At 42.4% G+C, this 12773-nt stretch overlaps 1 protein-coding gene across 1 annotated transcript in view; it reads right to left on the bottom strand.

Moving 5' to 3' along the window:
* BICRAL (BRD4 interacting chromatin remodeling complex associated protein like) overlaps positions 1 to 12773 on the bottom strand; it is a 50856-nt gene that overhangs the window by 11567 nt on the left and 26516 nt on the right. Inside the window, exons 5-8 of the mRNA XM_023512885.1 lie at positions 6909 to 7014; positions 5948 to 6048; positions 3673 to 3734; positions 2431 to 2576 (exon numbers count right to left, since the gene is read on the bottom strand). Coding sequence (XP_023368653.1) covers positions 2431 to 2576; positions 3673 to 3734; positions 5948 to 6048; positions 6909 to 7014 — 415 coding nt within the window. The remainder of the gene's footprint in view (positions 1 to 2430; positions 2577 to 3672; positions 3735 to 5947; positions 6049 to 6908; positions 7015 to 12773) is intronic.

Genomic DNA, 12773 nt, shown 5'->3' with positions numbered 1-12773 from the left:
ACAACGCCTGGCCATTTTTTGGTTGCAGCCATCATTGTTGTTTGGCGGGCCCGGGCTGGGGATTCGAACCCGCCACCTTAGGTGTATGTGACTGGCACCTTAGCTGCTTGAGCCACAGGCGCTGAGCCAAGTCTTTCATTTCTTAAGACTGCAATGCATTATACTTCTATCATTTAGACATGGTTTATCATGCTGGGCACAGGGGCTCACCCCTGTAATCCTAGCACTCTGGGAGGCTGAGGTGGGTTCACTGCCTGAGCTCAGGAGTTCAAGACCAGCCTGAGCAAGAGCAAGACCCCATCTGGAAAAAAAATAGCCACGCATTGTGGTAGGTACCAGTGCTCTCAGCTACTCAGGAGCCTGAGGCAAAAGGATCACTTGAGCCCAAGAGTTTGATGTTGCTGTGAGCTACAATGCCACAGCACTCTACCGAGGGCAACAAAATGATACTCTGTCTCAAAAAACAAACAAACAAACAAACAAAAAAACCCCAAGTAAATAAATAAATAAACGTGGTTTATCTGTGGCAATTTTCTCTATTTAGATTAGCTTTTCCTTGATTAAGCATCACCTATCTACACTGCTGTCTCCTACTGCCCACTGGTATATGGTCACAGAAACTCATTATAATATTATAACCCCCCTCCCCAATTGAGACAGAGTTTAATTCTGTCACATAGACTAGAGAAACGTGGTGTCAGCCTAGTTCACAGCAACCTCAAAGTCCTGGGTTCAAATGATCCTTCTGTGTCACCCTCCTTAGTAGCTAGGACTGCAGGCACCCATCACAACGCCTGACTGATTTTTCTGTTTTTAGTAGAGACAGCGTCTCACTCTTGCTCAGGCTGGTCTCGAACGCCTGAGCTCAAGGGAGTTATTATATACTCTCACCTTAGCTGCCCAGAGTGCTAGGATTACAGCCCTGAGTCACCACACCCAGCCAATATCCCATTTTAACTTTAATTAGGAACCCATAAACATAATACCTTTTTGTTCGAGACAGGAGCCTCAAGCTGTCCCCCTGGGTAGAGTGCCATGGCATCACAACTCACAGCAACCTCCAACTCCTGGGCTCAAGTGAGTCTCCTGCCTCAGCCTCCCAAGTAGCTGGGACCACAACACTCAGCTATTTTTTGGTTGTAGCCATCGTTGTTGTTTGGCGGGCCCAGGCTGGATTCAAACCCGCCACCTTGGGTGTACGAGGCTGGTGTCTTAGCTACTTGAGCCACAGGCGCCGAGCCAAACATAATACCTTTGAACGTCATCTATAAAATAAAACCTTATTAGCAGACTAGCAATAAATATCCGTGAATAGGGAATAATTTGCTAGTTTAGATGACCTAAGCCTTCACTTGCCTTCGGTAGTATGAAAACCAAAAACAGGTGAAATATGAAATCTCACTGTCTGGGTTAGGCAGACCAGTTTAACGTAAAGACACAAACTAGTCCCTGTATGTAGGGCATGGTCATGTAGTTTTCCTTTGTTGGTCTTCAGAGATCCTACATTTTCTAATTCACTCTTCTCAGAGTCTTCCTGCCTGGCTTAATGCTGGATCTTATAGCTCCACCTGATGACCCAGGGAAGCTCAGAGAGGACTGACAGAAACCAGTGACTCTGAGATCAGGGACTCTAGTCGGAAGGAGCAAGACTAGCAGTGGCTGAGAAGGAGGAGGGGTTATAGCAGTGGAGGGCACTAGGCAGTGGTCCAGAGAAGGAGAGGTAGAACTATGTCACACAATTAGGGGAGGAAACAGGGCCAGGGAGCAGGACAGGCTGAGTTCTGGATTGGGAGAAGGGGCTCTTATCCCTAACATTTTTGCCAGTTTCATGGCCAATGCCCTGGGCTCACTTTGGATCCTTAGGGAATGCTTTCGGAAGCTAAAGTATCTATCTGATTTATAAAACTGGTAGAATCAGCTCAGGGCACGCAATCTGCACAAAGGCAAGGGCTAAACTAACTTGTTGCACAGACCTAGTCTATAGCCACTCCATCTGCAGCCAGAAGTCCAAAGGAAGCTTTCGATTCACTAACCCTAAATTTGTCAACACAGTACTCTTGACCTTTGGGTATCTCTTTCATAAACTATTTAATTTTTAGAGACAAAGCATTGCTCTGTCGCCCAAGCTAAAGTGCAGTGACATGATCAGAGCTCACTGCAGCCTTGAACTCTTGGGCACAAGTGATCCTCCTACCTCAACCTCCTGGGTAGCTGGGACTAGAAACACTTGCCACCATGTCCAGTTATAAAATATTGAGTCACCTTCTTAAACATGGGCTGGGAATTATGTAAATAAGGAATGAATTTGGTCTGTGATTAAAAACAATAATCTTTCTATTATCTGGGGGAGAGGTGGCTCTTGTTCTTCCAGGGTGGCCATGGGAGGGTGCCTGGTGGCACAGTGGCACTCAAGGGCTGCAGCCTGCTTACCTTTCCTCAAGTCTTCTTCAGTGGGCATGGAGCCCTGGCACACGTGGTAGGAGAGCAGTCTCTGCACCGCATCACTTAGTGATTGGAACTGACTTTTGTCAGGTGTCACAGTGTGGGCTTGGTCCCTCTGTAACTGCTGGAGAATACTTTCAAAGGGAAATGGCCAATGTCAATGTAGAGTCATGTTAGGAAATCAAATCTAATCATGATGTTTATTTGCATGCAAAGAAAATAAGATATACAGGGATATTATTAACTATAGTATAGCAGTTTTGTTTTTTCTTCAGTTTTACATTTTATATACCCTAGTGGGTTCAGAATTTGGTCTAACCATCTTTACAATGGACTCAAATTGTGACCCTAACCTCAAAAGCACAGTGTTCCCACCAACCAGTCATGTGTTGGCATACCCACTGACCTTGGCCATGCCTGACCATTGGTCAGCTAAGCTCATGCTAATATTTCTGTTCTAAACACAGGAGTTTATCAAATCATACTTCTTCTCAGAGACTTTTTGTCCCTATAAGACAGAGAACTCTCCTGAAGAAGAAAAGAGCAAACAGTAGGCTCAAGCTACATTTGATATATGTATAGGCCCTATAGAAAAAGATTTCCAAAGTATATATATATATTTTTTTTGAGACAGAGCCTCAAGCTGTCCCCCTGGGTAGAGTGCCGTGGCATTACAGCTCACAGCAACCTCCAACTCCTGGGCTCAAGTGAGTCTCCTGCCTCTGCCTCCCAAGTAGCTGGGACCACAGGCTCCCGCCACAACGCCCAGCTATTTTTTGGTTGCAGCCGTCATTGTTGTTTGGCAGGTCCGGGTTGGGGATTCGAACCCACCACCTTAGGTGTACATGGCTGGTGCCTTAGCCGGTTGAGCTATAGGCGCCGAGCCTAAAGTGTATTTTTAAAAGGCTAATACAGTAGAACTTCTGTAAGTTGACCACCCAGCGGACTGTAACAAAGTGACTAACATACAGAGGTGGTTAACATAAGGAACTAGGCCTTTTGTACTAGTATATACATGTGACGCATGTCTGGTCTATGAAAACTAGGTCAACTTGAAGTGGTTAACTATGGAGGTTCCACTGTATAGTCTTTTTTGTTGTTGTTGTTAAATGAGTTTTTCGCCTTACTGCATTCTCATTATTATAACTTGACTTCTGTAGTATATTTATTGAAGGTTAGAGACCTACAAAAATGTTCAAAATTGATTTTTCATTTCCAAAGATAACTCACAAAGCTCCTTTTGTTAGTTGTTTTGCAGCAGGCCTTTTTTGTCCTCCCAGATGACTATCCACCTAAAAGACAAAACATACTTATTATTTTCAATTCCACTAACATGTGAAAACTCAGTAGATAATGACTTAATCTGTCTTCTGACCAGTAAATACAGAAGCGCACATACTTCTATAAGGACAAGAGCTTATACAGTCCGGTATGTGATGTACTTGGTCATTTCTTTCTTCACCTTAAGGCAACAAGTACACTTCACATCAGAACCTGAGGCCTACATAGGCAGGCTGCACCTGTAGCAAGTTTCATTAATCTGTGTTATTTTATTTTATTTATTTACTTATTTTAAGAGATAGGATCTTGCTCTTTTACCCAGGATGGACTGCAGTGGTCAATTATAGCTTGCTATAACCTTGAACTTCTGAGCTCAAGTGATCCTCTTGTCCCGGCTTCCTAAAGCACCAGAATTACAGGCATTAGCCCCTGTGCCTGTCTCCTAATCAGTAAGTTGATGAAGAAGAAACTAAATTCTTAGCTGAAAACAAAAAATGTTTACTTTTTTGTTAGACTAGTGGCTTGAAAGATTTTGAGGCTTAAAAGCTAAATTGGGGGGTGGCGCCTGTGGCTCAAAGAAGTTGGGTGCTGGCCCCATATGCTAGAGGTGGCAGGTTCAAACCCAGCCCCAGCCAAAAACTGCAAAAAAAGCTAAAGTTGGATGAAAAAGATCATGGGGATTGCCTACTTAATACCCTCCTTGCTGCTACTACAGAAAAAAAAAATTGCAGAATACAAATTTTTTTTTTTTTTTTTTTTTTTTGAGACAGAGTCTCATTATGTTACCCTCAGTAGAATGCAGTAGTGTCACAGCTCACAGCACCTGGCTATTTTTTGTTGTTGTTGTCATTGTTGTTTTAGCAGGTCCAGGCTGGCTTGAACCCACCAGCCTGGGTACATGTAGCTGGCGCCCCAACCACTGAGTTACGGGCACTGAGCCCCTGGATACAACTTCTTACCAGGTATTCATTGGACATTCATTAATGTAAACCATATACTGAACCATAAAAACAAATCTCAATACATTTAAAAATATTGAAATTTTATTCTCTATTTTCTTTTTTTTTTTTTGAGACGGAGCCTCAAGCTATCCCCCTGGGTAGAGTGCCATGGCATCACGCTCACAGCAACCTCCAACTCCTGGGCTCAAGTGAGTCTCCTGCCTCAGCCTCCCAAGTAGCTGGGACCACAGGCGCCCGCCACAATGCCTGGCTATTTTTTGGTTGCAGCCATCATTGTTGTTTGGCGGCCCGGGCTGGATTCAAACCTGCCACCTTAGGTGTATGTGGCTGGCGCCTTAGCCGCTTGAGCCACAGGCGCCGAGCCTTATTCTCTATTTTCTAAAAAAAAAAAAAAAAAACCCTAGAATTAAGCCAGAAATAAAGTGTGTAAAATCTCCCAAAATGCAAAGTTCAGCAACACATAGCTAAATAGCCCATGAATTAAAAAGCAATAATAATGGAGCAGGGTATGGCTACAACTCTGACCTTATTCTTTCATGTGTGAATTATATAACCTAATGGTTTATACCCACATATTAATCTGAAATTTACAAATAAAGATATAAAAAGAATTTTTTTTTTTTGAGACAGAGTGAGACTCTGTCCCCTGGGTAGAGTGCTGTGGCATCATAGCTCACAGCAACCTCCAACTCCTGGGCTCAAGCGAGTCTCTTGCTTCAGCCTCCCAAGTAGCTGGGACCACAGGCGCCCGCCACAATGCCTGGCTATTTTTTGGTTGCAGCCATCATTGTTGTTTGGCGGCCCGGGCTGGATTCAAACCTGCCACCTTAGGTGTATGTGGCTGGCGCCTTAGCCACTTGAGCCACAGGCGCCGAGCCTAAAAAGAACTAATAATAGTGATTACTGTAATTTGGATTAGAATGTTAATAAAGACAGTGTATCAAAATTTGTGGATGTAGCAAAAGTAATGGTAAACTACATTTCTTGAGTGCCTAGTATGTGCTGGCTCGTTATTAACCTATGAGGAAATGAAGCATTAATGAAGCATTGTAAACATGTCAGAAAGAGAATCACATTTATCCCAGAAACATGAACATAACAAGAGCTGGCCAACCAGGAAGGTCGTTAGTGGCCACCCTTTGTGAGCACACAGGAATCTGAGCTCACAATGCTAGCAGGTAACTAACTATAAGGCAGATGACACGACTATGTTTTCATTCAGTTATGCTAAACATTAAGAAGCTATGCAAATAGTTTTCTACCTGCATAGTTGAATGGCCAGGAGATGATCCAACAATTTTTTCCTGCTGTGGCTGTGCAGTTCCTAAGGATGCTGATATAACTTTGCTTCCAGAATCCTGTCCTATTAGAATAAATACATAAGACAATGTTCAAAAGAAACAGTGGATTAGATCTATCAGATAATCCCTAGAGTCCAGTGTATTGCTGAACAGATTGCTGAACATTCTAGGAAACAAAAAGGATTTCTTTATCATAGATGAGAGGAAGGAGAACAGAGCAGTGCATATGTTAAAGCTTGTTTAGGAAACAAATACAACTTAAGGAAAAGCAGGTCCAAAGAGGGAACTGACCAGGAATAGTCAAGCTTTTGTCTTTTTTTTTTTTTTTTATAGAGACAGAGTCTCACTTTATTGCCCTCAGTAGAGTGCCGTGGTGTCACACAGCTCACGGCAACCTCCAGCTTCTGGGTTTAGGCGATTCTTTTGCCCCAGCCTCCTGAGTAGCTGGGACTACAGGCGCGTGCCACAACGCCTGGCTATTTTTTGGTCGCAGTTTGGCCGGGTGGGGGTTTGAACCCTCGGTATATGGGGCTGGCGCCCTACCCACTAAGCCACAGGCACTGCCCAGCTTTTGTCTTTTTTTAAATAGAAAGTCACATGTCATATAATAGCAGATTTCATTGTTTCTAAGAAGCACATTTTTTCCCACATAATTTAATGTATTATAATTTAGCTGGAAGTACTTTTTTTTCTTGGTAGTATGTAAAATGATGGTACTTCTTACAATTTATGGTATCTTAGAGTTAATGCAACATGGTATGTTATTTGAGTGGAAAGAATAGCAGATTTCATGCAGGGAACTATAACAAAGTGATTGACATACAGACACATTTCATGCAGAATAAGAGAGGTGAGAAGAATATCCTCTTTGTGTGGGAAGGACAGGGACATACCAAGGAGAGCTTATTACAAAGGCTCTGACCTGGCAGTGTGGTGCTCAAGAGCCCAGGGATCTGCGCTTGCCTCAGGCCATCTGTGGTTTTGGGAGCAGAAACGGGGGAAGTCTGATTCAAACTTTTTTTCTGAGCCTGTGAAACATATTACCAAGATGAAAAAGTTAATTTCATTACTAAAAGCTTTAATAGATTATTTAAAACACCAACCAAGCTTTTTTTTTTTTTTTTTTGAAACAGAGTCTCATTATGTCACCCTTGGTGGAGTGCTGTAGCCACAGCAATCTCAAATTCTTAGGCTTATGTGATTCTCTTACCTCAGCCTCCCAAGTAGCTAGGACTACAGGCACCCACCACAATGCCTGGCTATTTTTTTGTTTCAGTTATCACTGTTGTTTAGCAGGCCCAGACCAGGTTCAAACATGCCAGCCTCAGTGTATGTGGCCAGTGCCCTACCCACTGAGCATGTGTGCCAAGCCACCAACCAGGCCTCTTGATACCTACCTTCAGGTTAGATTACAAAAGTTTTAAAACATTATTATTATTTTTTATCAAATCAGGAGAACTGCAAAGTATACCCTTGGAAATCTATGGACACACTGAATTTTCTTCACTCCATTTAGCAGGGATGCTGGGTTGATCCCAAAGTATTTTCTTGCTCCAGAGACTGCTGTGTTTGTGGTGCTGAGATGCAAAGGCTGAAGCTGGCAATTCAGTTTCCATCCTCAGTAATTTTATATCATTATAATTATGATGATCCTGTCAGTTCCTAGGTGTGGTATGCACAGACTCAGAGTACCCGGTCAGAGACCAAGGCCCAACCCCAAATCAACTGTTAACACTCATTGTTTTGCTGTGTAGATGATGTAAACTACATTTTATCCTTGCCTGGTCTCCAGTTTGTGTCATGTCGACATCAGTTTCATATTAGCCTGAGCAAAAGATAATTAGAAAAATTAATCCTGTGTTTAAACTATAGTGTGCTTTTTTTTCTATACATGAGGAAGACAAACCAGATGATGTTTAAGGACAAACAAGTTTCTTTTAGCTACAAAAAAATCTGTTATCTCTATAATGCATGTTAAATAAGATAATAAAGTTTTAAAATTATCCTTAGGTTTTAATCCTCTATGCCATTATTACTTCATAATATAGTAAGTTTTCTGAGTTTTTTGGGTAAGTTTTATATTGTATATATACTATCAGTGGATTTAGTCTAACCATCCACACAGGGGACTTTCACTATGACCTTGACCTAAGCGGAACATTTCCACCAGCCACTCATGTGTGTCACTGATATAGATCACTGCAATGCATGATCATTGCCAAAGTAAGCTCATGTCAACATTTCTTTCTTTTTTTTTTTTTTTTTTGAGACAGAGCCTCAAGCTGTAACCCTGGGTAGAGTGCTGTGGCATCACAACTCACAGCAACCTCCAACTCCTGCCTCAGCCTCCCAAGTAGCTGGAACCACAGGTGCCTGCCACAACGCCCGGCTATTTTTTGGTTGCAGCTGTCATTGTTGTTTGGTGGGCCTGGGCTGGTGTCGAACCTGCCTTACCCACTTGAACCACAGGCTCCGAGCCATGTCAACATTTCTGTTCTAAACAATCAGTTATCCTATTTGGTTTTATTTTCTAATATAAAAACAGAAATGAATTTGACATTAACCAAGAAATACTAAAGGTTATTAGAGTTGGAAATAGTCACCTTTCTCATTCTTCTGTTACCAGGGAAGGGCAAACCTGCACTATTCTAGACAGATAGGCAGGAAGAAAACTACGAGGGAAAGGTCAATCTTAAAATCTTCCAGTTTTTACAGCATGTCCCCTAGAAGATAACTTCTTGCTGTCCTATAGCAGTGTAGGGAAGTTCTCCACATGGAAGAGGGCACCAGTGTTGTGGACGGACGTAGGCACACACTGAGTGCAAGCCTTCCCACAAATGTGCCTGGAGGGTGGACACTAAGGACCACCTGAAAGAAAAGAACCAACCAAATAAAAGTTGGAAAAATGTGGCTTAACAGGGCGAGACTATATATTAGGTGGCACTTTGCAAGAATATCACCAGTGCACATTTTTGGAATTTCTTTCAATATGCCTGATTATATGAAAGAGAAGAAAGTTTTCCTGTGGCTTTAGAGCATACACTATTTTTTGACAAAAATGGCATTAGGCAGCTTGATCCTCTCCCCTCCCTTTTTTAGAGTCACACTCTGTTATTCTGAGTAGAGTGTCATGACATCATAGTTCACAGTAATCTCAAACTCTTGAGCTCAAGAGTTTGCCCTCAGCCTTTGGAGTAGCTGGGACTACAGGTACCTGCCACAACTCCTGGCTAGTGTTTCTATTTTTAGTAGAGATAGGGTCTCATTCTTGCTCAGGCTGATCTCCAACTCTTGAGCCCAGGCAATCCACCCCACTCGGCTTCCCAGAGTGCTAGGATTACAGACATTAGCCACGCACCTGGCCCAGATATTCTTTCTTGAGTTAAGTGGTGGTTACATGGGTATTTGCTAAGTATTTGTTAATCATGCATTTATGTTTTATGCATTTTTCTAAATATGCTCTATTTCACAACACAAAAAATTAAAAGAAAACAAAAACAGAACATCTAATGTCAACACATGAAAATTTGCTATCATTTGAAGTTTTTTTTTTTGAGACAGAGCCTCAAGCTGTCCCCCTGGGTAGAGTGTTGTGGCATCACAGCTCATAGCAACCTCCAACTCCTGGGCTCAAGCAATTCTCCTACCTCTGCCTCCCAAGTAGCTGAGACTATAGGCGCCTGCCACAATGCCCGGCTAGGTTTTTTTTTTTTTCTAGTTGCAGCTGTCATTGTTGTTTGGCAGGCCCAGGCTGGATTTGAACCTGCCAACTCAGGTGTATGTGGCTGGTGCCTTAGCCACTTGAGCCACAGATGCCAAGCCCATTTGAAGGTATTTTTGTAAGTACTGTGTAGTTTGGTTTTTTTTTTTTTTTGAGATAGAATCTTATAAGCTGTTGCCCTGGGTAGAGTGCTATAGCATGATAGCTCACAGCAACCTCCAACTCTTGGGCTCAAGCAATCCTCTTGGCTCAGTTTTTTTTTTTAATTTTTTTTTTATTTTTAGTAGAGACAGGGTCTCACTTTCGCTTGGGCTGGTCTCAAACTCTTGATCTCAACTGATTCACTCGCCTAGGCCTCCCAGTGCGTTAGGATTACAGGTGTGAGCCACTGCTCCTGGCCAACAAGGCTTACTCTGGGAGACTATTTCGCCAGAGCCTAACCTATCTGGAGTGCAGGGAAGTGGGAAATACCCACTCTAGACCCCTACAGCTGTTCATGTGGTGGAGGGGAAATCCACAACTATGGCCCCTTTGGTCCTCCTGTCCCAGCTAAGGGGATGGAAAAAACTGAGGCACACTGGTGACATTCATGGTACAGGGATACAGTTCACCAAACTGAGGCCTCATCACTGGTCTACAGCACGCTTCCCCTCCACCCATGCCTTCCCACAACATTACTAAAGGCCTGTTTACTGCAGTGCCTCTTACCCAGTACATCATGTCTGACTTTCAATAAAAAAACTATGAGGCTGGCTAGGCACCTATAGCTCAGTGGTTAGGGCGCCAGCCACGTGCTCTGGGGCTGGTGAGTTCGAACCTGGCCTGAGCCTGCTAAACAAAAACAATCAAACAAACAAAAAATAGCTGGGCATTGTGGCAGGTGCTTGAGCTCAAGATTTTGAGGTTGCTGTGGGCTATGACACCACGGCACTCTACTGAGCATGACAAAGTGAGACTCCATCTCAATCAAAAAAAAAAAAAAAAAATGATGCATACCAAAAAGCAAAAACACAGTTTGAAGACACTGAAGACAAACTGGGAACAGAGTCAGACAAGGCAGGAATAGTCAAATTATCAGAACAGGAATTTTTTAAAACTATGGTTAATACGCTAAGGGCTTTAATGGAAAAAGAAGACAACACGCAAGAACAGGTGGATAATGTGAGAGAGAGAGAGAAAGGTGAAGAAAATGAAAAAGAAATGCTAGAGAGCACTTGGAAAAATTCTCAGTCGTTATTGCCTCAAATATTGTTTCTGTTCCTTCTCTTTTTTCTCCTTCTGGTATTCGTATTCTTTGAATTTCCTGGCTATCGGACACCAAACCAACATCCAGGAAGGTCTGAGAACAAGCAAGACAAACGTCAAAAAACCTGACATCTAGGCATATTATATTCAAACTTCCCAAAATCAAAGAGAAAGAAAAAAATCTTAAAAGAGGCCAGAAGAAAAAATTACCTTACTTACAGAGGAGCAAAGATAAGAATTACTGTATATCCTACTCCTGCTCGAAACCAGGAAGCAAAAAGAGAGTAGAATGAAATATTCAAAGTGCTGAGAGAAAAAAAAAAAACCTACCAACCCGGGATTCTACATCCTGTGAAATTATCATTCCAAAGTGAAAGAGAAATAAAGATTTTTTCAGACACACAAAAATTTAGGGAATTTGTTCTTGGCAGAATGTCCTTGCAAGAAATGTTAGAAGCCCTTACAAGAGAAAGAAAATGAGATACATCAGAAACTTGGAGCTATGTAAAGAGAGGAAAAACATCACAGAATAAATAAGTGAAGGTAAAAATTAAAAACTTCATTTTCTTATTCTTAATTGAGCTAACAGATAACTACTTGTACAAAATAGTAATAACAACTTTTTTTTTTTTTTTTTGAGACAGAGCCTCAAGCTATCCCCCTGGGTAGAGTGCTGTGGCATCACAGCTCACAGCAACCTCCAACTCCTGGGCTCAAGCAAATCTTCTGCCTCAGCCTCCCAAGTAGCCAGGACCACAGGCGCCTACCACAATGCCTGGCTATTTTTTGGTTGCAGCCGCTGTCATTGTTGTTTGGCAGGCCCGGGCTGGATTTGAACCTGCCACCTTAGGTGTATGTGGCTGGCGCCTTAGCCGCTTGAGCCACAGGCACCGAGCCAACAACAATGTATTAAATTACATATGCTTATGTGTACATATATATATTCTACACATACACATATATATGCTTATGTATGTATAGGCATAACATGAGTTGAATAAAAGCAACAACATAAGGGACAAGAGGGAGAAGTAAGTAATATTTTGTTATTATAAGTTCCCTGGACTTTTGTAGCCCCAACTACTTGGAGGCTGAAGCTGGAAGAGCACTTGAACAAAGGAGCTTGAGGTTGCAATGATGATGCTGATACAGGGTTCCCCCAATCAGGGCTGGATAGGGACCCTGGTTTCCTATACCTGGGTAATGTCAGGCAGGACGTTTTGTCCCAAGCTGGAGTGACTGCATTCTTTTGTTAATATACTCATCAACATTGAAAGGGTGTCTTCCATCTACCAAGTCCTGGTCAAGTGTAATTCTCAAGACCTTATATCCCTCTAGAAAAAAGACCCATGTAAGACTTCTCACTTGGGTTTTTCCTTCTGCCAGAAGCTCTGGTGCTTTTTATTCCTTCTATATTCCTTTCTATCTAATCTCTAAGACCAAGAACCTACTGCAAAAGAAATTCCATCAACAATGCCACTGCACTACAGCCTGGGTGATAGAGCAAGATCCTATCTCAAAAAAACCCCAAAACAAACAAACAAAAAACCCCACACACATATATAATGTAAATAATAATAAAAAAAGCAATCAATTATAAAAATAGGAAATGAACAGACAAAAATCAATGAAACCAAAAGCTTAGTCTTTGAGAAAAAAAAAATCAATCAGTAAAAAAAATTTTTTTTTTGAGACAGAGCCTCAAGCTGTCACCCTGGGTAGAATGCTGGCATCACAGCTCACAGCAACCTCCAACTCCTGGGCTCAAGTGAGTCTCCTGCCTCCGCCTCCCAAGTAGCTGGGACCACAGGCGCCCACCAC

The sequence above is a fragment of the Otolemur garnettii genome, unplaced genomic scaffold (assembly GCF_000181295.1).
Source record: "Otolemur garnettii isolate 467f Iridium unplaced genomic scaffold, OtoGar3 scaffold00031, whole genome shotgun sequence".
Classification (NCBI taxonomy): Eukaryota; Metazoa; Chordata; class Mammalia; order Primates; family Galagidae; genus Otolemur; species Otolemur garnettii.
This window is presented reverse-complemented; position numbering and strand designations above follow the sequence as displayed.